Source organism: Fragaria vesca, linkage group LG3 (assembly GCF_000184155.1).
Source record: "Fragaria vesca subsp. vesca linkage group LG3, FraVesHawaii_1.0, whole genome shotgun sequence".
Classification (NCBI taxonomy): domain Eukaryota; kingdom Viridiplantae; phylum Streptophyta; class Magnoliopsida; order Rosales; family Rosaceae; genus Fragaria; species Fragaria vesca.
In genome coordinates, this window is record NC_020493.1 from 6927795 (window position 1) to 6952186 (window position 24392).

Sequence of the window (24392 nt, forward strand, 5' to 3'; positions counted from 1 at the left end):
ACGGTATACTTTTCAGGCGCAGAAACTAATCCGCGCTGATAGATCTTGTCAGCACACTTTTTCCCCTCTAGCCACCAAGAATAAATTGAGATTTAACTCAAATTAACGTCGGCTGGGATTCAAACCTGGGTATGGGGGTTTCACACCTAGACTCTTACCAATTTGACCACCTGTAGTGGTTAAAACAAAGCAATGTGATGTAACGTTTTCTACTTGTATTATATTTTAGAATCAAAATGAGATGATAATGTGTTCGGTAATGTGTCAAGGTTGCGACATTTACTCTCTCTCATTTAGGTAACAAAGAGAAAAATCATATCGAGTTAGCTAAAATCACCTAGTATGACAATTAGGATGTCAAACTTTCTCATTATTTAGAGCAGAGGACATATATTTGTACCAAAGAAATTGAGTAAGGCATATGGTATACATAGCAATTTGGGTAAGAACTCAAGGACAAGAATCCTCTCAATTATCAACATATCAACTGTGAACTTTGCAGCAGTTACAATGAGCAACTCATTTTCTACACAAACTGATTTTAGTGTTTCCCTTCAAACTTTGGCTTCTTAGACTTGTTCTTACTCCTGCTTATCTTTACAAGAGCACCAAGCAGCAGCGGTAAGCAAATCCGTCTAGACATGTCTACTTGATGTCTTCTTGAGACATCAGAATTTCGCGAACTAGCTTTTAGAGAAACCCTGTCATGTTCATCGAATCTAGTTGGATTCGAGTAGTACAAGCGCCCTCTATCGTTGGCTCGAATCCCAATTAGCCGGCCTAGTGACATGCTGTGGTCTTGGAAAAAGGATGCTGTAGACTGCTAATTGGTTTCATAATAACAGCAGCACCAACAGATCAGATTAGTATTGAAACATGTAAAATGTATAGGAGTGTGAACAATGATAGTGGCTGGCGCCTATGGTTAAAACTTAACATTACCTCAGTGTCAAGGTTTGAAGATGAAAATGAGGTGAAACTAGTTGAAGGTACATGGTGTCTTGTAACATCAGCTGGTAAGCTCTCCCCCAGTCCAAGCCTTAAACTCATAATCTCAAGCCCAAGAGGCCATCCATGATGCATTTCATGATCCTACAAAATTAACAATTCAAACATTCTTAGTTTGTTAAGTAACTTGGGGTAGAAGGCGATGAGAAACTGATACGATGTAGAAGCCTAGGCAGAACTCGAATTTCCAGTTTCTACAGTATAACAGAACTTTAAACTCATAAGAGCAGCCGGGAGAGATCAAGTTTCTTAGCTTCAAGAGGGTGATTATTTAATGATCATATTAGGTGATCGATCATAGGGGGTAGTTGACCTTTAAACTATTGCCATTGTTTAGGTCTACCTGCCCAGTCAAAAGCTCCACTAAATTTCTAATGAAATATTTACCACTAATCAGAATAGGTTTCTGGGGAAAGATCATACTGTGCTAACAATAAAACAAGAGAAGCACTATGTATAATTTGGCATGGACTGCCTACTTGCACAAAGGTGAGGAGACCACATGGTTAGACCAATTATGATCATGACATTACATCAACACAAAACATTTTCTTGTTGAGATTCCAGTGCTAAAAGATTTTCCTGGGATTAATTTTCATTTCCATAAACCCCTTTCAAAAAAAAAAAAAAAAAAAAAATTTAACATTTCCATACTACGCAGATTCCAACTAGGGGAAATTTTGAACCTCAACATAAGATCTCTAATCTCTAGTATGTTTCACAGAACCACTGAAAGCATAAGGGCATTGATTTATGACAGAGTAAGTCTTTTTGAAATCATAAACCAAGATTTTTCTAACACTATATCCTTCTTCTTGCTACTATTCTAACTTCCCATATAAGAGCAGGGTTTGCTGATGCAGAAGTATCACAACCCAGAACACTGAAAACATCATGTTCTTTAAAACACATCAAAAAAATCTCAGTAGCCACAACCAAAGAGAGGCAGTGAAACTAGACAAGCTTCTCAGAATTTCACCAAGAACCCATTCAACAGCAATAATAATGGGACTGCGACCTAGACTTGAACCACCAGAGGCAAACAAAGTTTCAGTTCTCATACTGAAAATTAACCAACTATATTCATATGAAGGTAGAAATGTAGAATTATCTAACAGTGAAGAAACTTGAGATGAATGTTTAAACGAAATCATTCTAGAACTAGTAACATATAAAACTTGCAGTGTCAAGGTTCAAAGTTACCTCTGTGACCATGGCTTGAAGAGCTAGAGAAGAAGTTGATTTTCAGAGGAAATCTCAGCACACTAAGAAATAGTCTATGGAGATAATAAACTACTACCCAGTTATGTATTCTTCCTTAACAAAAGATTACATCAGCAGATGAATGAGCTCGGGTCCTACCTCGATGTTCACTGAAGCCTTTAATTTATCTGCAAATTCACACTACCTCTTCTTTCTTAATTTACGCTTAAATTTAAGTTTAACTTGCTTAAGCATTTTATAGTTACCACTACAGGAACAGAACCAACAGTTTAACCACCAATTAAGTTCACCAACCAAGTAATTTAAGATTTTATAATCACAAGGCTTTCATCTCTTTGGTGTTTTCTTTTCGTGCAAGAACATGAAGTTGATTATTCTGAATTAGCATGAGGAAACATCAGATGGTTATAGCTAGTTAGGTGGGATAATTTAGACATGGGAAACGATATATATTTATTAGGAGACATTAGGGGGGTTGAAGCTGTTGAGCAATCTCTTCTACCCTTTTCATTTTCTCAAAACGCTCACTCGGAACTTTGATGCTTCAAGTTTGATGATCATGACATGTTAACCTTAATTTAGAATTGCAGTGCAATTATGGCAACGGTAATAGGATAACTAACTAATCGTGATCAAGGTAGAAGATCGAGTGCTGTTTATGAACAAACACAATCATTGAAAAACAGAATTGCAGTAATCCGCTATTCTAAAGTTCCATGTTCATGTTCAAACTAATGAAATTCCACATTTTACATCAAATTAGAAAATGTTTCAAATGGTAATCATTAATCAACTCTGCAGTATTAGCTTTGAAGTACATCGACATTTCCAAGAAATAGAAAAGTGGTTGCAGCTGTTTAGCCTTGTCGTCTATATAAGACTATCATTCATGGTAATAATATGGGACCAAGCTAGAGCAAAAATGGAGGACGTGGGGTTAATATATGAGGCTGTAAAAAGCCTGCAATATCAGGTACTCGTACATATTTGCCTATTCTAAGAGCAAGTTTGGTTCGGTTCTCGTCCAGATCTGGTATGCCATTGATTTCATGTACTCACAAATTGCAGGTTCAAAGTCTCTGAAAACGAAATTGGTGGCAGGTGAAACATGCAAACAAAATTAAAGAGGCATGAGTTGTAATCGTACAAGCTTTGCGTGCAGTGATGACTGGAATTGTAACTGCAAGAGTACTATAACAATCAACTATGGAGTTTGGGTTGCTAAATCTATTGTTTTCATATTCATTTTGCGTGTACATACAGTGATACAGACATTTCTTTTGCTCGAGGAAAATGAAGAAATTCATATCCAACTTGTTTTACTTGTCTAGTTGTTTTTGTTTTTGTTTGTTTGAGACGATTCATCGCACATTTTACCTTCATTTTTCGCACTCTTGTCAATATCGATCTCAACGTTTCCTTTACACAAGTGCCAACATGCTTAAAGAGAACACAGAAACACATGGAATTATTCAGTACTTGATTAAATCTGAGACTGACTGAAGAGAACCTACCATATTGAGACCGCACCCTTGCCCTTTTGCTGATCGATTTCATGTCATTGAGCTTCTTGTCTTCTTGGACGCATTGGCTGAAGTTCAACTACTCATAATTTGAATCTCTTGGATAATGACCCATATGTTACTAGAGAAATCAGTGAATATGCATACGCGAGGGCAAGTGAAGACAATCGTTTCATATATTCAAGAAACATATTGTAAAGTTCTGTGTTCTTTTTTATCAGAAAACAAGTTGTTCGGTAAAATGTTTCAAACAAGTTAGATGTAGGAATTCCGATCCATGTTCTAACATGAACTGATAACCTTGTGTACCCATTGAACGCTAGTAAGTAGTAACATACTCACAACAACCGACGGCAGAGAAACCAGAAAGAGAAGTGAAGGGTAAGGTTTAGGCTGGTCACTGAGATCGACATCCATGAAAGTGAGTAGTCACAAGGGAAGGAATGCATTATAGTCGAATACGTCAGGGTTGCGGACCCAAAATATATAAACAAGCGGGGTCAGAAGTTAAGTCTCACCAGACGTGGGCAACACAGTTGCGCACTTGCGCAGCTTCTATAAGCATTTGTTTTGGTCGATAGCAAAGCCAAAGCAGAGCCCGTGCCCAGGTGGATGCCGACACTCCCATTTCCTATTCCTTCTTACATATGCATGATAGAGAAATTCATTCGAATGATATATGAACTTTTGCTCTTTATAAATTTTGGTATATCAAGTTTTGAAAATATCAAAACAGTATCTCATGTTTTTATCCCGACTTAGATTGGTATATATAGCCATTAAGATGACCAATTTACCCTTAAGTTCTTTTTTTTCTTAGTATTTTTAATATTTGTTTTCATATTCCAGAAATATTTTGAAAATTGATGATTTGGGTTGACCTTTATAAACTTGAAGATTGAAGAGGGGAAACATATATATAGAAGTTCAATCCTTGTTGTTTCCGCTAACACTCAAAGATCTTGTTGTTGTCATTGACATTCAAGGATGATTGAGATGAAGAACAGATTATTAGCAAAGAGAAAGTGACGATGAATATTTCTTTACGTTCCTAAAAATATAAAAAACCAAAAAAAGAAAATTGGAATATGAAAACAAAGAAGAAAAACTAAGAAAAAAAGGAGAGAATTTAAGGGTAAATTGGTCATCTTTTTTTGGGTCTAAGGGTAAATTAGTCATCTTAATGGTTATATATACCAATATTAGGTCAGGATGGAAACATGAGATACCAATCTAATATTTTTAAAACTTGATATACCAAAGTTTATAATGAGCAAAAGTTCATATACCATTCAGACGAATTTCTCTGCATGATATGATATGACAACCCATATGGCACTGCCTATCTTTTTTTTGTTACACAAAGGCTCTCAACGTAGTTCGTTTGGATTTCAATACAGTAGAAACATGTTTGCTCACATGAGGAACAATTTTAACGGACTGTGAGGGATAATGCATACGAATTATATGTACAGGATATAAAAGCAGAAAGTATAATAACTTAAAACTGTGTATTTATTTCCAAAGGTCAGATACACTTATCCCTCACCGTCTCTAAGGCTTTATAACAGAATATATTAATTAAAGACAAAATGAATTGGGGTCGTAAAAGGATTTGTGGGAACCAAAAATTATCCAAGTCTTATTCTTGTACCTTTTATTCACGTATGGTGCAAAGCTGATTCTCTTTTTGATCCCTTGGTAAATATTGGCCAATATCATCTCTCTCAAAGTTGGAGTAATGGTGTTCTTTTTCGAGCTACTAGTCAAGCTTTTTTCTTTGACAGTTTGAGGTAGGGTTGTTGTAGAGGGTTGTTGTTGTAATTTTTTTTGTTAGTCGGAAAAAAAAGTGGGAACCATTAACAAACAATGGGCTGCTTTCTCCATTGTTCTGTATCTCACTTGGATGACCTCTGAAGTAGTTGGACTCCAACTTTGAAGCACATCCCTTGACCCATTTATAGATTTTGGGCTTAAGAGGGTGACCTTAGCTAGGGTTGATATCATATGGAAGGGTCATACTTCAAAGCCCTTGTTTCCTGCAGAAGCTCTAAACCCTAAACCTTACTTTGAAATCCTTAATGTTGATCAGGTACTAGTTAGATGCTATATATTATTTGAGGACAGACAGTGTGGCACTATGATGAACCTGAATTGGGTGTGGGCATGATTATTACTTACATGCTTCTCATCATGGATCCTACTACAATTATATACAATAATTTGGATGGTATAGAAGTACCTTTTGCTGAAATGGGGCACCATATTCATAAAAGACTAGCACCCAAAATTGCAGGAAAACCACTGTTAAACAACTTTTTACACATTTCTGGTTCCAATTTATTGGGTTAGTTTAGAATATAAATGTCACATGCATATATGTACCTTGCTTGGATGGGTAGAAAACCGATTGATGATGACCTAAAAGGAAGAAATGAACAGAACAAAAAAAAGAAAAAAATTAGGTATGGTTTTAAAGGGTCTTGATTTTTCTAGCTGGCCTTGAAAACATTCACCAGAATTTTGCAGTTTCTTGGCAAACTTGACATATAGCTTTTGCTACAATGTGACCTGCTACCCTATATATGGACCCAAATTTATTGAGTGTGGGTAAGTTTATACTTTACATTGACATATTGTAAATGCTCATGCATTTGTTGAAGATGGTTAGATATAAATCATATAATTGACCTACTACTCCAGATTTTAATTGTTGACTTGTGTTCTTCTGCAGTCATTTCATACTGTGATTATGGAGATGGAGACCGGAAAACCATAGCATTCTGCTGTTCACAAAACGAAATGCGCGCAAATTAGGTTTATTAGCTACCATGTTAGTTAATTATCAGTTAAATCTGAAGGTAGATATGTGGTGCAATATCAATTGAGCAGATACCTTTGTTCATCTGGTATGCGAATAGTATCATACAAACTGTGGTGCATTTCATTGATTTTATCAGGACTCAGATGTTTGCTATACTCAGATAAACCCATCTTATGTCGAGCTACAATGGAAAAGTTTAGCATAGTAAATTAGAAAAGGGTAAGAAGGAATAGTGTAGAGTAATTTGTATCCATGTGGTTTTTTGGCAAGCTTTGCATTATCAATAGCTGCAGTACTGCAGAAGTCATTCTCAATATTGATTATCACTAAAGCAGTTAGGTGAGTGTCTGCTACATTCTATCCTTCCTTCTTCATGCTTGAATTTTCAGCACGCACTCTCTGATGGTACTACACAATAATACTGATGTCTTTGTACAAAAATCTCATATCCGTTTCTACTGAGATGACAAAAATAACAAGAAATATCGACATCTTTGGATGTCTGTGTGTGACTCATTCATTACTTTGGCACAACAAACTCTCGATCGCATTGGCATATGCATGTATGCAAAAATGATCGATATACAAATGAACCCCAAAGGATAGGGCAAAACTTCAATGCACACAAACTACTTCCACCCTTCTCCATAAATTGATGGATTTTTGTTTGTTTGCAGTTGATGTTATCAAATGAAATAGCTAAAATAGGATATAAGATTTCAACTAAACAAGAAGAGTAATAATAATATACACTTTATTGACTGTTTTATAGTCCACAAACTTTATCTTTTGCAAGAGCATGAACAATTCGCACTTATGCAAACACAGACAGAGAAAACATACTTCAATAAGCATCAAAATAAAATAAACCCTTCATATAAAATAAAGCCTATGTTTGATTATGTCTTTCTCCCACTTAATACCATGATAAATATATCAAAACAAGCAAAGGTAGCTAGCTAGCTCATCATGGCACGAACTGGTCGTCTTCGTTCTCTTGGAACTCCTCGTTCTGGTACACATCGTTGTTCTCATAGGTGTTCTGGTTTCCATTGTTGCTGCCATAGTAACGCTTGTTGTTATTGTTGTTGTTGTTGTTGTTGTACCAGTTTCTTGAATCGAGCACCTGGGAGTTCCTGTACTGGTTCTGATTGTAGTTGTTCTCGGTGTTGAGGTCGTAGTAGTACTTACCATTCTCCAAGAACCTTGTGTCACTCATGCCTTGCCTCTCAGCGTTGTAGTAGTTGTTGCTGTTGCTGTTTTGAGTGGTAGGGGTAGTAGTAGTGTGACCTCTCTGCTGTGTAAACCTTGTGTCACTCATGCCTTGCCTCTCACCGTTGTAGTAGTTGTTGCTGTTGCTGTTTTGGCTCGTTGGGGTGGTAGTGTAGCCTCTCTGCTGCGTAAGCCTTGTGTCACTCATCCCATTTTGGTTGGTCTCGTACTTGTTGTTGTAGTAGTTGCTGTTCTTGTTGGGGTTGTAGTGTGTGTATGGAATGTTATCGTTGGAGGTAGTAGTGGGGGTGGTATATGGTTCATCATTTCTTGTGGTGGCGGCGGTGGTGTAATGTTCAGTGTTGGTGGGGGTGGTGGAGTATGGCACGGCATCGGTCGTGGTTGTGGTTGCGGTAGAGGGAGGCAGCTCGGTGGAGTCGTGGCCATAGAGACCATAGCCGTTTTGGGTTTGGGGGATGAAGGTTGGTTCTTGCTCTTGCTTGGTCACAACAGTGCTCTCCTTGTTTGGGAGCTCTTCAGTGTTGTGGTTGTCCACATTGGCTACTTTGCTGAAGAAGAAGCTTCGAGCTTGAACCTGTTGAGACAGGAGGAGAGATAGGAAGAAGAAGAAAGAGAGCAACTTCGCACTAGGAGCCATAGATGACGGCAAGTGAAGAAAGAGGTGCTCTTGCTTTGGACTTTGGAGTAGTGTAAAATAGCGTGGAGACGATTAGTGGTGAACATCTTTATATAGAGAGGACATTTTCTTTGTCCACCAATTTTTTCCACTCATTAGGTGGAAATGGGTTGTGAGGAGGTTGATGATTGTGGTCCCTAGGGATAAGCACGTCAAGAATTAGCCCTTTGTTTTGTTTCCCTTGTTAAATACAACATAGATAATTAAACTAACGTAATCGATGTCGGAGAGGAAAAATTTTACATCAGAAAATAGATTAATAAAATACAAGATATAAATAGATGAATTATACCTAATTGTATTGAAATATTTTGTGATTAAAACCCAACACCTTAAAAGTTGTTAAATTTGGACAATATCGGTACAATGTGATCCATGGGTCACGTTTGTTTCTGTTCAAGTATCGTGAATTCTAATATCATGTTAGATAATTATGTATCATGAATTTAGTTTATAACGTAATAAACTAACCATGTTAAACCAATACGTACATGAAAATCGGCAGTGTTATACTATTTAAAAGCTAGATGAAGTTACTTTGTACTTGCTTTGTATATTGTGATAAGCATATGTTTAGCTTGATCATCATCATATGCCTTGATTATTCGTTTGTTCTAAGCAAAATCCGTTAGTTCTGACAAGAAGATAAATTAGAATAGGAGTAGAACCCGCCAGCTGTGAGTTAATGAGGAATGTGAGCCTTTAGCTGTGGGTGTTCATGATGTTCCCTAAAGCTGAAGGACCCTATAATCAAACACAGTGATAATATGGATATTACAGATCGAAGAGTGGAATATAGGCAGGAGAAGAAGGAAGAAGAAGAAGAGGACCATGACCTTGGCATCATTGAAATGGGCGTGTAATTATGCGTGGATTGTGGAGGGTGAGTGTGGGACAGTAAGCAAAATCATATAGGGCGGGCATGTGCCTCACTTTGCTTGGTCTAATGATCTGAGAAACTTCTAAGCCTAAGCGTCAAAAGGAGAATGCAGAGTGTGATGGATCTGTGTCTATGTCCAAAATGTCCATATGATCATTACTGTTCCCTGCGATTTAACCATGAAATTAGTTAGTAGCTTCTTCTAGGGTTGGTTGGGAAATCTAAGGTTGCATAACTAGAGAATTGAAGTTGTATTAATATTGGTAAGTAGATTGGGGACGGAATACTAGAAGGTTGAGATGGATACTTCAACAATCTCTAATGTTAGTTGGAACTTGAGTTACACCACATTTAGTACTCATTAATGATGCATACATGCAACGAAAAGGATTGAGAGTTAATGCCATTTGAGCAAGAAAAGAAAAAAAAAATCATGGATCACGTACGTTTTTTTTACAGATAAGAATAAGCCATTGCAGCACTTATATATTTCTTTTCTTATAATATATGGTCTTTAGATAATTTACTATGTGATCAACAAATTAGACGTGTTATGCATATTATTTTGTTTCGAATAAGATGACTTTTAAATTAATTTATTTTGCAATCAACAAAATGCGTTTTTTGAAATTATTTGTTCTATTTAACAGAGAAGTATCATGTTAAGTCTATAATTTCGCATATAGATAAAATTGATCCGGAAATTAGTACATCATATCCCAATCAAAGAATAGAGAACAACACTGGTACTGGAAGAAGAGAATGACCTAAGAGCTCTCTGTACTAACATGTAACAAGAGCTCTGTGAAAGTTGAAAGAAAGAAGCTTCCATTCCCTATGCATGTGCTGTGCCACCAGCTCCTGTCCTCCTACCAAAACTCAAGGACCTGGTTCTAGTTGCATCATAAAAAGCCAAAAGATGAAAGAACACGTTGAAACTGGTAAACAGACATCCAAATTATCACTGAACTTGTTTTTTGCAAAAGCAAAAGCCCCTCCTATTACCTTCCAAGCAAAAGAGACATACAAAAACAAAAGGGTTACCAGTCTTAAAGCAGTAAAAACCCTTTGGAAAAAGCAGTCCGGGCGGTGAAAACTAATGTCTTTCATTAATCTAATTAGAACCGATTAGAACCTCATCTAACATTGCGAAAAGAAATATCATCAAACTAGCGAGAATTTATCCATCAAGCTTAGTATGCATTCCTATGCTGTGTCAACTAATGTAGGCATGTCCATGAAGTCTTCATTGTTTGGTTACAGCAGTTTCGAATTAAAGCCTTTGATGGATACCAAATGAGGGGGTCTTCTTCTTCCTTAAATCCTTAATAGAAAATGCTTCTTGTCAACGTTTGGGTTTGCAAATGCACCCGAAACCTTTTGGCTTTTGCCCTTTATCTTTATATTTTCCTCTTTTCCTTGAATATGGTGAAATTTGCTGCGTGATTAGCGCCATGGATTGTTAATAGTCTCAGCCTTTCAAAGTGTCCTTGGTGATCAGCTCCTACCTCCCTCCTCTTTTTCCTTTTGACCTTTGCCTTTGTGTTTCTTGCAGATTTAAGTTTTAAAATAGCTTAGTGGGGAGCTTGTGGCTTAATTGGTAAATACAAAGCTGAGCTACAGAGCAGGTACAGTAATTTCAGCTGAAAGATTCATTCTTTGATATAATAATCAAGCATTAATAAACACAAATTTCCCAGAAACCCAGATAGGATCAACAAGAATCAACCACTTTTAGGGATATGGGTTCCAAAGAAGAAGAGATAACAACAACATATTGGGAATCAGAAAAGGAATCCAAGGATTAACATCAACCCCGTAGCGTTTTCTTCTTAGCCTCTTCCTGAACTGCAGTCTCTTCTGCTCTGGATCCCACTGAGCTTCTTCTACTCCTTTAGCCAGGATCAATGGTGGAGGGATCTGATATGGGCACTTGGATCTCCAAGAAATCTCAGGGGGGCCAAATTTGAAGACCCTTTTGAGGAAGAGGGAGATGCCCCATTTGAGATGAATAGAGGAAGAGTATTTGGTACAGAGGACTGGTGGGTATTCCCAGTTTAGGTAGCATGGAATTTGGGTGGAGATAAAGAACTGGGAATGGAGAGGTGGTGTGGTTGTTGGGTTGATGAGGATGTGAGTCAAGGCATTGATCCTTTGCTCCCATGTTGTGTCTTCTTCTCCCATTTTTGGTGCTTATCTCTCAACATGAGGTTGAGGATGTTCACATTTTTCAATTTTTCTTCACAACTTGGTCAGTTTAATTCAATTTCACTGTAAATATAAATTTAAACCTACATTATCTAGTTTTTAGTTTTTACCGCCAAAAAGAGAGAGGAAGGAAAATGGAGCCCAGATACAGTTCCCTTCTCAAGTTCTCATGAAAATGGTGGGTGGTTAGGAAGAGTGTTCATTTCACAAGAGCGTATAATTGAATCGATCGAAAGGCCATAACGAAACTATTCAAAAACTTAAGCAGCACAGATGGATGCGCAGTATATTAACCTGTCACCTTTTACTTGTAAGTTTCTTACTGATTGAGGAGTGAGGACACTAATCTATCAGGCTGTATTTCAAAAAGTATAACAAGATCTGCATCAGGAATCTATCTAGTCTATTATACAACGAGAATCTGACATATGATATTTGTAAAAGTAAGGTCATTGATCTCATCACTTGAACCAAGATATCTGTTAGCATCTAATGGAATTCAGGAGTATTTGTGTTCATTCAGTATTACTTGTGTAGGTCTGTGACTGCATATAGGTCACGTCAAGAGAGCAAGTAGCTTGGAATTTTGAGGAGAGAAACATCCAGGCCAACATTATGGGCAAGATGATGAGGGCAGTAGCCTGGAAATTTACAACTTTGATTAATATCATGTTATATAAAACTAAACAACAGGTAAACAAGATTATCTGTCTCTCAATCAGTAATCAGTCGTTGTAGTATAGTGGTAAGTATTCCCGCCTGTCACCCGGGTTCGATCCCAGGCAACAACACCATTTTTTATATATTTCATTTTCTTTTCTATTCATTTAGTTTTAGATGGAAAGAAAATAGGTTAAGCTTGACTACATACCAGATAAAAAATCAATTCCTCATTGGCAAGAGCTGCAGTAAATCCATTCTTCTCCAATGTCTCTTTGATGGAATGTTGTAACTGCATGAAAAAAAGGATTCCAGAAAGTCATTAGCAGACAACAAAAGTGTCTAGTTGAGGACAAAACAATGGATGAGAAGATAAAGCAAAGATGATGTTTCAACTTTATACAACATAATCTGAATGTACAAACAATTGGAATAGTATGATCAACACGCAGTCGATAAGGGTACTTAAACTGCATGGAATAGGGCGGGGGCAAATGATGCAGTGGTTTTATAAATCGTAAATTAACATTTTTACCAGGAGGTACGATAGTACAATTGCCGCATTGCAAGAGAGTGACAAAGACAACCAACAGATGATGATAAAACACAAAAAGATAAAACTGAAATGGCAAGACACCAGTTTTCTTCTGTCTCCCCTTCTTTTATCAGTAATTCATACAGAGCAAAAAGTTACAATGTACTTGGCAACTGTTTGCACAAATATTAGACCAATACTCAAAAAAAAATAGAAAAAGAAAATAAGGTAGCATAATGAAACTAATTTACAGTAATGGAGCCAACAAGTGGCTGTTGCGAACTTGTGACTGTACAAACCGGAGCAATCCTTGACAATCACTTTCTCTAGGTTTTCCATATATGTTTCTTGAGGTAGTTAGAAACCATCTGAGTAATCAAATGCTATTATATAGCATGCTCTCTTTACAAGATTTAAAGTAACTAATTGATTCAACTTTCTGCTAATTGAGCTTAATGACCCCTTGAGAATTTTATTTCTTGGTATTTAGATAATTAAATTGGTCCTTTGAGAATTCTTGGCATTTAAGAAAAACAACAATGAAAACAGGCAATATCAACAAATCCTACAGCTACACCATAAACATCAGAGGTAAAGACAGTTTATAAAATTCTATCACAGGATAGCATCTTGCAAGGACACTGAACTGACTAAAGTAACATGAGACTTTCGGTACGAACCTGATGGTGAGACCTCTTAAATGCTAAAAAGATTCTATTCAACTGATGCAGGGTTCTTGAGAAAACAGATCTCAAGTTAGACCCAAGCACCTTCAGCAAATGGTCATCAAGAAGGTTGTTGAAGAACTGCATGACATCAGATTTTATAGGCTAATGTTAAATTTTATAAACAAAAGTAAGGTATCAGTTGTTGACAACACTTTATCCTGTCATTTCTGAAAGAATATGAAGCTCAATCCAGCAACACAACATACAAAATTTCACACATTCATACAGACCAAAGTTACCTTCAAGAATGTACATCTTGTATAGCTTACTTGCCTTTGAACCCTCAAAGTCCTCGCCTATTCCAAACAGCAACTAACAACTATCAGTGAACTAGCAGAATGCATCAAACAAGAAATCTTAAGCCATTTTCAAGGAGGAAAATACTTGTTGAATATGAAGCGCCTGCTGGAGTCGCTGTAATTGAATCCATTGCTCGGTAACCATGTCATTCATCTGCAACCAATGATAAACAAACGAAACGCAAACTCAACACACAATGACAACAACACACTCACAAGACCACAGGCAAAATGCATCACTACATCACCTTCTCAGCCTGAGAGGTAACACTTTCAAGCCTGTCCTCAGCATCTTGCGCTTTAGACTCCAAAACATGAATATCGAAATTGTTCTTCCTCAAAACCGCCCACAGACGCCGTACCTATCATGTCCAAAGGCCTGATTCTCAAACCAGAAATCCAATTCTTCAACTAATTACTTACTAAAATTGCAAAAACCATCTGTTCTTTTCAACAACAAAAAAAATGAACCTCTTGTTCTAGAGCATTGAGTCTTTCATCAGCAAGCAATGAGTCTTCCTGTGAATCACAAATGAAATCACACATACATCATCATTTTCCATGTTCATATGAGCTGAATTGAACTAGGTCGAAGAAATGAAAACAAACCTTGAGAGAGGATAGAACAGACTGCAAACGGTGGATCTTCTGCGACATGTCGTCAATCCGCTTCTCGCGCTGTTGGATTTGATCGACTCTCTCATTCAGATTCCGAACGCTCTCCGCGAGAACCGATTCTGCAGAAACGCCGTCAACAGCCATCAGAGCACCGCCACAGCTTTATGAAATCGAAAATAAGAAACGAAGAGTGGGAGTGAAGTACCTAAATCAGCGATTCTGAGCTTGAATTGGTGGAGCTGGAATACGACGGAGGAGTCGTCGTCGTTGGCGGTGGTGGTGTGCTGAGCTGAACAGGTGGTTTGGGAGAGAGAAGGAAAAAAGGCGGGAAAGAGGAATAGGAGTGGGATTAGGTGAAGTACTACTCTCATTTTGTCCTTGTAGGAATTGATTGTGACCGAAGCGCTTTAATTGCCGCCGATCTCTGAGAATTTGCTGGGAAAATTTTCAATTTCCGGTTTCAGTTAAATAGTTACAGCGCCGGTCGAGTCAGCTAGTGGAAGTGGAGGACGACGCCGTTTTTGAGAATGTTAATTAGATAACAAGTTCAAGTTGGGACGACGAAGACTCGTCGGCAAATATGTGTGCATCAGTTTTACCCCACCAGACATTGTGAGAATTAATTAGCTAATTTGCTACCATTTCGTAATATTGATTAAATTATTCCTCTGAAGAAACGTAAAACGTAAGAAGAAAGCAATCGATTAATCTTGCTAGTTCAGGGTAACAAATTTGACTGAAAAATTGCATTATTTTTGTGGTTGTATATCAAGCATTCAAGCACATAGATAAATCCTTTGAACTCTGGATTGTTATTAGGCAACACTATTATCAGCACTTTACAAATTTACATTATCTTGTTTAGGCTACAGGCTATATAGCCTATAATTATTAGTTGCAAAAGAAGTATACTGTATATCAGTATATACAAGAGTAGTAGTTGTCTCTATACTGTGAAGCAATTAAAGAGAAGGAAAACCCTCTACCCTTTTCACTGCCAAAATCGGTTAGATACGTGGAACAGATATGGCAAGGGAATGCTTTGCTTATTCATCATTATTGATTGCATTAAGAGATAACTGAACTGTTTCTACTAGTACTACTTTGGGTGAGGTTGAGCTAGCCGTCTGACTCAGAAGGGAATCGGCAAGGTTCAATCCCCCAACTCTTCTCAGCGTAGTCGCGGATTGTCGTATCACTGCTGAATCTCCCAGAACCGGCTGTACTGAGGATGCTCATTTTAGCCCACTTCTTTGGATCGACAAATGCTTTATCAGCAGCAGCCTATATCGCATGCAGATATAGAGTTATTGAACATGAAGATATATACCTAGGCAGTTTGGCACTCCCACTAAAAGTGAAATGAATACCTGTGCCTCTAAATAGCTCCCAAAGTCAGAACTGAGCAGATAGAAATCATCACCCTCCACACTATCGCATAGAGATTGGAAATAGTCTTGAAAGCCAAAATGACCATCTCGGATCAGCCTACACATTATTACAACAAACTTAGAATCTGATAAGAGACCAGCTTTCTCAGAAAAATGACATTCAAGTGATTCAACACATGGCCTCCAACACAGGTCACACAAATATCACCAACTGGCTAGTTTTGAATGTGCTTCCTGCTGTGATTGCAGTTGCATACCTTAGCACGCGCGCACATTGTAGTGGCATGTCATGAGCAGGTCCTCTCTCACGCAATTCAGGAACTTCATGAATCTTTGTGCCAAACAAAAACTGCAGAAAGCAAATTTCCAATCAGTTAAAGCTTCCAGCTGTACTACGTTGCCTAGAAAAAAGAATCTCACTCAGCCATTCTGTTCTCACAAAAACTCAATGTATTCAACCACACATCATCTGAATTCTTAGGCAAACCCTATACATATTCGCACCCTCGAAAATAACCTTAGACAACACTTACCAAGTTCTCGTCCCCTATTTCTTCAACAATTTCAACTGTAGATCCATCTTCCGTAGCCAAGAGTAAACATCCATTCATGAGAAATTTCATGCTGCCAGTTCCAGAAGCCTCATGTCCTGCAGTGCTGCACAGGAATCATCAGATGTTATGCAGCATGTACACATACTAAATATTATTTCTAGAAACAGAGAAGTTCAAACTTTAGTTGAACACTGCAAGAAATAATTCCCAAGGCATATGCAACCATCTTAATATTTACACCACCGATATTGTGGGATTTTAGTAAACTACTTGAGCAAAAACATAAATGAAAAGCTTGATGCAATAATTAGGATTCTAAAAACCAACTTGTCATTGGTCTATAGTTTCATATGTCACACAGTATTCTAATGTTAACATTTCAAATCTGAAAAGTGCACAAAAATTTAAGTTGGAACAAATTTTTGAAGCAATTGTATTTTCAAGGGTTCAATTAGGCTCCAGTGTTTACAAACCTCAAGTGCTGTGAAAGGTCAGCCCCTGGTATTACCACTTCCGCAAGAGAGACATTATAATCAGGAATAAAAATCTGAAACAGAATTTGTATCAGTTCACAGATGCTGATACCATGTTGACATGGCAATTCCAGAAACTTTGTTCCCTATGCTAGTTTCTCACAGCAGCTGTGCAAAAACAGAAGATAAGAAGAACACACTATCCCTTACCAGCTTTAGAAGATCCCCAACATCACTATCATTATTAATCTTATCTGCTACAGCATGACAAAGTTTGATAATCTTCTTAGCAACTTCATAACCAGGAGCAGCTTTTCCTCCAATTATGCAGACACGGGGTACAACCTTGCTCTGTTGACTCTTATCCATGTTCTGCAGCCAAGTAAAAATGGCAAACTCATTGATTAAAATTTATAACTGGTACGCACAAAATAACACGCAACTGAATGAGATTTGAACAAGGTTCCAGCTCAAGCTTCACCTTGATACAGTCATATCGATGGATGATGCCGAGTATATTAAGCAACTGTCTTTTGTACTCGTGTATTCTCTTTGTCTGCACATCAAACATTGCATCTAAACTAACCTGCAGTTAAAAGTGATATATTGCAAATGTTAGATCATAAAGAAGCTTCTATAAGACCTGCCTTACTAGACAAAGGAAGAACCAAATATAAATTTTAAGAAACTGCAGTCCCAACCTTCACACCACTCATTGCTTCAATGTACTCAGCAAGCCTCATCTTGTTAACCTTCTTAACCTATGCCATCAATATATTTGCAATAAACAAAGAGCAGCAACGTAATACAATCTTGGTTTCGAAGAAAATGCGCAAGCATGAAGCCAATACTGTACCATCATCCATTCTTGTTGAAGATCAGCGTCGTCTGCATATTCTCGCAAGCCAGCCAGGAGGTCAACATTACGAATCCAGGATTCTGTTCCAAGCCATTTTGAGAGAAGAGCACACAGGCTAGGATTACTCACCACAATCCAGCGGCGCTGAAAAATCAAATGGCAGTACATTATCACATTATACTTGAATATAAATATCAATCCCTGATGCATAATTGCATCATATGAACCTTAGTTATTTCTCTTTCCAAAATTGATAAATCTATCAATTCCTAATTAATCAATTATTTAGGTATTTTGCTGGGGCACGTTTTTAGCTTATAAATTGATAAATTACTTTTCTTTTTCTTTTTTGAAATAGCGACTCTGCTATATATGTCAAACAGTCTAATGAAATTAGTAAAGTGATTGATAGACAACATTTTGAACATTATACCTGGGTGACACCATTTGTCTTGCATTGAAATTTCTCAGGCCACAGTTCATAGAAGTCCTGTTAAAGAAAAGAGGTGTCAGTCTGTTGACTAACCTAATAGAAGGTACTTAAAAAGTTTGGATATCTTGTAACTTGGTAATAAGCCAAGAATAAAAGACAATGATGCAAGGAAAACATAGTACCTTGAATAATTTTGTCCTTAATAATTCTGAATGTACTTGGGAAACACCATTCACAGTATGAGCACACACAACCGCCAGGTTTGCCATTCTGATACTCTGTCAAATCCAATGGTATATAGTGATCAATTTACAAAGAATTACATATCAAACCAAACCAAAGAATTCTTACAGGGATGGGAAAAAAGAACTTTCAAAAAGTCACATGCTGATATAAGGTTCTTATGAGATGATTATGCATTGTATCACGCAAAGGGTTGATGCAATAGACATAATAAGCAGGTCTAATACCAAGACTATGGAGTATACAAAGACTACCAGGAGAAATACAGACTCATACATACACCATGAAGTATGAATTATGATGTTTCTAGAGGTACCTTTACAGCAGCTTCCTCAACAATAGACATCCGAGAGAGACGATCATAATCTAAACCAATCCTCTTCTTCAACTCTTCAACAAAATTGAAGTTGATGTCATATATTATCTGGAACAAAAAAAAAATAGTGATTAAGATTATTAAGTGACAAATACATCATTTATGCCCAGTTATCAGAATATATATCAGTGGAAATTATTAATAGTCTGTATGATTGGTTGCATGTTAATCTGATGGAAACAAATGAACCCTTACATGAATTGATTAAACATCTCAAGGCCTAGTATAGCACTTGTAAATATACATACCCTTTTTGTATTGAAGAAGGAGATCGAAAACATCTTCAGAAACATATGCTAGGAATAAAAAGGAAAGTATGCATAAAATAGTCATTAGGAGCGCACTTGTAAATGGCGTGGGAGAAGACTGCCCAGTAAATCAACAGGGATTTTCTCCAATCCTTCAGCAATCACTGCATGTATTGTGAAAGAAAAGAGTTTGCAAACAATATCCCAAGCTCTTTTCCAATCTAAATGCTCTTCGTCAACAAGCACTCTCATGACCTCGACTATCGCAAGAGATGGGTGAGTATCATTGAGCTGCAGAGCAACCTAATTAAGACAAAAGAAAGTGAGCCAACAAAAGAAGGGAAACCAGAAAAGCAAACCTGAATGACTGCATTGGAGGGAGAACTCCAAGGCACCAGTAGAAGAAAAATAAAAGATCCTTACTTCACAATTCTAAGTCAAAGTGTTCTTTTGATTACAATTCAATATGCACGATGTAACATATATTGGTGAGATTCAAACCTTATCTGGAAATTCATCAAAATTACTGTGAGCATCTTTGAACCTCCGTATTATGTCTTGTATGGATGCTGAAACAAAGAAATATTGTTGTTTTAACCGCAGTTCCTTCCCCTGGAAAAAGAAAAAAACCACAAAAGTCAAAACGGTAATACAGCTATGTTATAAGCAACAATAAAGTTCAAGGAAATTTGAAAATGTAGATAACCAATTTAACGAAAAGGAATTAAACCTGATAAGAACGATCATCAGGGTACAAAACACTACTTATGTTCTCTGCTTTCTGTCTGGAAACAACAGCATTGATGTAATCTCCTGTATTAAAAGCTTCCTGCATATAGAAAGTTTTGCATAGGAAAATTAGTCACCTCTAAAACTTCTAGGAGGCAAGAGATGAATACAATCAACTTTTTCTTTTTGGGTACAGTACTTTATTCACTTTTTCATTTAGCATCATCATGATATACTCATATACTGATTATTCAAAAAATATCTATCAAATGCTTGAAATTAAAGATTAGTAAAGTAATTACCATATCACGTTGATCACTTGGTTTTCCAGCCCATAAGCGGAGAGTAATAGTGTTTCTAGTTCCATAACCAGGTATAGGATTATCATAAGCCACAGCTTCTACCTAGCAGTGTGGAGACAAACCACTAAGGTGAAATAATCAATTATATCCATAATGTTCAAAACATGTAACCCTAAACATCATCAGAAGATTTGCTCATGGAATGAACCCCAAGATGATGAAATAAAGTTCATCGCCTTACCACTTCTCCAGGGTTCCAAACATTACATTTTTCACCATTCACTATTTCCTCGTCAACGGTACCATAGAACTTATCCATGTAGAAAAACGATAGGAAAAGTTAGCAAAACTTTTGCAAGTTAGTAGACGAAGAAATGAATGTCAAAACAATGTGGAATGAGAAATAAACACTTAAATTATAATAGAGGATATACTTGCAAACCTTCACTGGATATGTTACATGAACCCGCTCTGTCTCCCAAGGATTCCCAAAGTTCAACCAAAAGTCAGGTTGTTCATGCTGAAAACCATCCAGTATAACCTGGCGAAAGAGTCCATATTGGTATCGTAGTCCATAACTGCAAGTTGAAGATGGCAATATTACTAAATAACCTCCCATTAAATTAATACAGTTGGTAAAGAAAACACATTTTTCATATTGTTTAACACATTCAGATCTAAAAGCCTTATGATAATAGGCAATCTACATAAACATATTATGGCATCTTACTCTTCAAAGGTTTCCCATAGTCTCTCTATTTCTAAGGACAATGGCTTCTGTATATATTTATGAACAAGAATGTCAGGCAATACAATAGAGTTCCCTTCTTTCCCTAGACTTCCCTGTCTTAGAGGAAAGACAAGCTAGAAGGGATTTTCATCCTAGTATTAGAGACACAACTTAAATTGGGTTATTGTAAATTTTATTACAATTCGCTTATACAGTTAACATACCCCCATGCAGGATAATCCAAAGTTGCCATAGAGTCCATTTGGCAAGCTGAAAGCCGGGCTAGGCCACCATTACCAAGGGCAGCATCTCCTTCCTAGAAACATCATAAAAGTAACTCATCCATGGGACAATAAATTGCCATCTGTGGTATATGCTAAAGTACATGCTATTAAATACATGAATTACAATAATCCTATATCTTTCCCAATGAAGTTAGATTAATAGCGGTATAATCAGAAAAGAATAGCTGATGTAAATACCTCCTACCTGTAATAAATATATAATATGATGTTCAAGCAGCATAAATACATGATGTATTGATGCGAACACCACATTTACTACGGTAAAAGATTGATATAAGGTTCAATGTTTCCTGAGAGAGCAAAATGGCGGAATAATATCAATGATAGAGTTATCAGTTCCAGCTAATTTTTTTATGTTGCTCTGAAGTCTAGAAACTCTCATATCAAGAATATTATTATTTTTTGGTCAAAGGAAATTTTAATACTGCATATCAAGAATTACTACATCAAATTCTCCAAGTAATAAAAGAACTTTGAAAAGGTATCCTTGCTAACCTGCTCGGCCAGAACTTCAAACTCAAAACCCAGCTGACTTAAAGCCTCTGCGTATTGGTCTCGGATACCAAGGTTAATGACACTATTAGACAATGAACGACCTGACATTTCAATAACAAATCGATTTTAACAAGTCAGCAACTACATCAAAGCAACAATTACTCATGAAAAAGAAAAGACCACAGGTCAACTTGATGGCTATCAGATCCTAGCAAAATCCAATCTATTAGCATAATCAAAATGCATACCCATAAGAAACTCAAGCGAGAGGAAATATACGCGCTTCGGATCTTTCCTCTTGAAGTAAAGCTGAGTATCATGTGATCGCTCAATCAACCGATCTCTCACACTGTGCGCTAAAGCCTATAAAAAAAACAACAAAATTATATTTTCCCGCCAAAAAATGAAACCCCTCAATTTCACAACTTGTGAGCCAAATTTGGTAACCAACACAATCCAAATGATCAAACAACAAGAAGAAAATCCAGAGTCCACAATTTTGACCTGATAAGCTTCGAAATCGTCAAAGCTGAACCTGGACCTGGCCACGGTGTACTCAACGTGGTATAGAATATCCTTCTGGAGACTAATCGGGTCGTTTTTCAAGAACCCGTCCATCAACCCGAACATCCTCTCGGCCTTGGCGGCGCGGTCGCCGGATCCCAGGCCCAAACCCGGCCTGCGGACCACGACGCCTCTCGTGGTGGTAGGCCCCGCCGAGACGGTCCCGGCGCAGTCGTCGATGGCGTCGAGCAGCGCCTTCTGGATCCGGTCCAGGCTGTCGCGGTCCTCGATCCTCGCGCCGCGGGAGTCGGTGACGAAGAACCGCTTCACGAAGAAGTCGCCTTCGAACTCGACGGTGGCCTTTTCGACGCGGAGGCCGAGGACGTTGAAGACGCGCGTGATGATCCCGAGGAGGCCGATGCGGTTGCGGGCGCGGATCACGAAGAGCGTGGCTGGCGCGCCGCCGGACGCGGCGTCGGACTCGGAGTCGGATGAGTTTTCAACCGTGACCGAGGAGGAGGAGGAGGAGGGTGACGTGGCGGAGGCGCGTAGAGGTCTGGGGACATTGCTCGGCGCGTGGAAGAGGGATGATCGCGGGACGGTTTGGAGGAGTGGAGGAGGGGAGTAGTGTGAGAAGGCGAGGCTTGGGTGGTGGGGGATGGTGAGGAAGCGCGAGGGTAGAATTGACATTGTGGAATGTGAGGGAGCTTGGAGAGAGAAGGAGAAGGATCACATTGGCGTTACAGAAGAGAGAGAGAGAGAGAGAGAGAGAGAGAGAGAGAGAGAGAGAGAGAGAGAGAGAGAGAGAGAGAGAGGATGGAGGTAGAAGAAGGACGAGAGGTTTGAGCGCAACAGCGTGTGTGACTGTGAGTGACAGAGCGTGCGAGTAGCAAAAAGGGCGAGGACTTTTTTTCACGGATTTCAAGTGAGAGGTAGCGTGTGGGCGGACTCATTGGGATACGGTGAGGCCTAGTTTATTGCCATTTTTTGGAAGAAAACTATTCGGAATCAGCAACAAAATTAACTTAATAAGAAAACAAAAGTAATACAATCAAAACTGGTAGCTCAGTCTCTAATGTCTTGTACTAGTTTGATCAATATCTAAGCTAACAATCATTCGTTGTATCTACTGTCTATCCAACTTTTGAATCTCCTTACAACTTCAACACAGGTGCAACATTTTTCGTTTGAGTTTTGTTAGTAAGTAGATTATACTTGTTGGGTAAATATTACTTGTCAAGTTTATAAGGACTTGTAATGTTTTATAAGTTCAAACTTTATTGGCATGCTCCTCAAAAACAAAGAAGACAATCAAAAATAAACTTAAGTCTCAGACGTCTAAGTCCAATTCTCAATTCTTAATTCTCTTTGCTTTTATGCAAGTTAATTTTGCTTTATTTATGCTTTTCGGCATTTTAGTTCTAGTACTAAGCGGTTTTTGGCCGCCAATAATACCCTATCACTATATGGTAGGGCAAAAAGGGCTTTCATGCCAGTATATGCACCTTGTGTGCCCTATTCACTCTAGATAGGCGACGCCTCTTTTGTCTAGTCAAATGGTCGCAACTTTCTAGTGGCAAGATGAAACTAAGTGTTGTCGAGTTTATTCCTCGGCAGCAACATACTAAGAAATTGTTTTATTTGATATTAAGATATGTGATCATGTTACATGTCAACTGTTATTTCTATTATATCATCGCTATCTCAAAAGCAAATAGAGTCGTCATTAGAGTAGTAATCTCTGCTAGTAGGTATTTGTTTGAGTACATGTACTTTGTAGACATTCTCGATATTATTTCGGGACTTCATTGTAATTAGGGGTTCATGTTTCATGTTTTCCCTTGTATTTGACAGTTTTATTAATGAACGCGTGAGGATAGCCACACCAGCCTTTTATCAAAAAAAAAAAAAAACTTAGAGTTGTAGAGATTATGTGATATGAGAATGAGAACTTAATAAAACGTGGTCGGTGAGCTGTGGCGTGGTTGGTTAAGATGTTTAACTGACAACTTTGAGGTTACGAGTTCAAAACTCACAGACATAATAAAACGCTTTTAAAAAAAAAACTTAATTTAAACTTATTTTGCGATAAGCAAACTCAAATTTGAACCAAACAAGAAAAACTTAAATAATTGTTTTTTGAGAACAAACATAAAAACTCAAATTTGAACTTTGAGAAAAGTCAGAAAACCAATAAGTTTACACTCATTTTCTTAGTTTAAAAATTATTTTCTGTTTTGTTTTTTGAATTAGTTTGGAGATAACTTTGTAATCATGCATGGACTAGAGTGAAGGAGATGACTGGATCCAAATTAGAGCCAAGATTGGATCTGT

The 24392-nt window shown here is 37.6% G+C and overlaps 5 protein-coding genes across 5 annotated transcripts; all 5 read right to left on the reverse strand.

Annotated features, from left to right (window-relative positions):
- Positions 1-410: 410 nt before the first annotated feature.
- Positions 411-2349, reverse strand: LOC101295603. Its single transcript, XM_004293819.1, has 3 exons — positions 2212-2349; positions 943-1092; positions 411-820 (listed from the first exon to the last, which is right to left on the reverse strand). The coding sequence occupies exons 1-3, from the start codon at positions 2221-2223 to the stop codon at positions 542-544; spliced, it is 441 nt and encodes a 146-aa protein (XP_004293867.1). The 5' UTR covers positions 2224-2349; the 3' UTR covers positions 411-541.
- A 5197-nt stretch (positions 2350-7546) lies between these two features.
- Positions 7547-8449, reverse strand: LOC101303313 (protein E6-like). The gene has a single exon (XM_004295508.1). The coding sequence runs from the start codon at positions 8447-8449 to the stop codon at positions 7547-7549; it is 903 nt and encodes a 300-aa protein (XP_004295556.1).
- Positions 8450-11008: 2559 nt separating this feature from the next.
- LOC101301657 lies at positions 11009-11570 on the reverse strand. Its single transcript, XM_004293842.1, has one exon. The coding sequence runs from the start codon at positions 11550-11552 to the stop codon at positions 11103-11105; it is 450 nt and encodes a 149-aa protein (XP_004293890.1). The 5' UTR covers positions 11553-11570; the 3' UTR covers positions 11009-11102.
- A 391-nt stretch (positions 11571-11961) lies between these two features.
- On the reverse strand, positions 11962-14857 carry LOC101308264. The gene is made up of 9 exons (XM_004293776.1): positions 14622-14857; positions 14408-14535; positions 14270-14317; positions 14047-14160; positions 13884-13952; positions 13739-13795; positions 13452-13577; positions 12448-12528; positions 11962-12217 (listed from the first exon to the last, which is right to left on the reverse strand). The coding sequence occupies exons 1-9, from the start codon at positions 14785-14787 to the stop codon at positions 12092-12094; spliced, it is 915 nt and encodes a 304-aa protein (XP_004293824.1). The 5' UTR covers positions 14788-14857; the 3' UTR covers positions 11962-12091.
- Positions 14858-15315: 458 nt separating this feature from the next.
- Positions 15316-22748, reverse strand: LOC101303599 (glycogen phosphorylase 1-like). The gene is made up of 22 exons (XM_004295509.1): positions 22059-22748; positions 21803-21917; positions 21555-21655; positions 20979-21070; positions 20467-20602; positions 20266-20334; positions 20025-20126; positions 19724-19822; positions 19495-19605; positions 19090-19296; positions 18686-18793; positions 18309-18404; positions 18127-18183; positions 17691-17837; positions 17536-17595; positions 17316-17420; positions 17045-17206; positions 16835-16908; positions 16341-16464; positions 16065-16156; positions 15787-15904; positions 15316-15700 (listed from the first exon to the last, which is right to left on the reverse strand). Exons 1-22 carry the CDS (start codon positions 22746-22748, stop codon positions 15536-15538), a joined length of 3030 nt encoding a protein of 1009 aa, XP_004295557.1. The 3' UTR covers positions 15316-15535.
- Positions 22749-24392: the final 1644 nt, after the last annotated feature.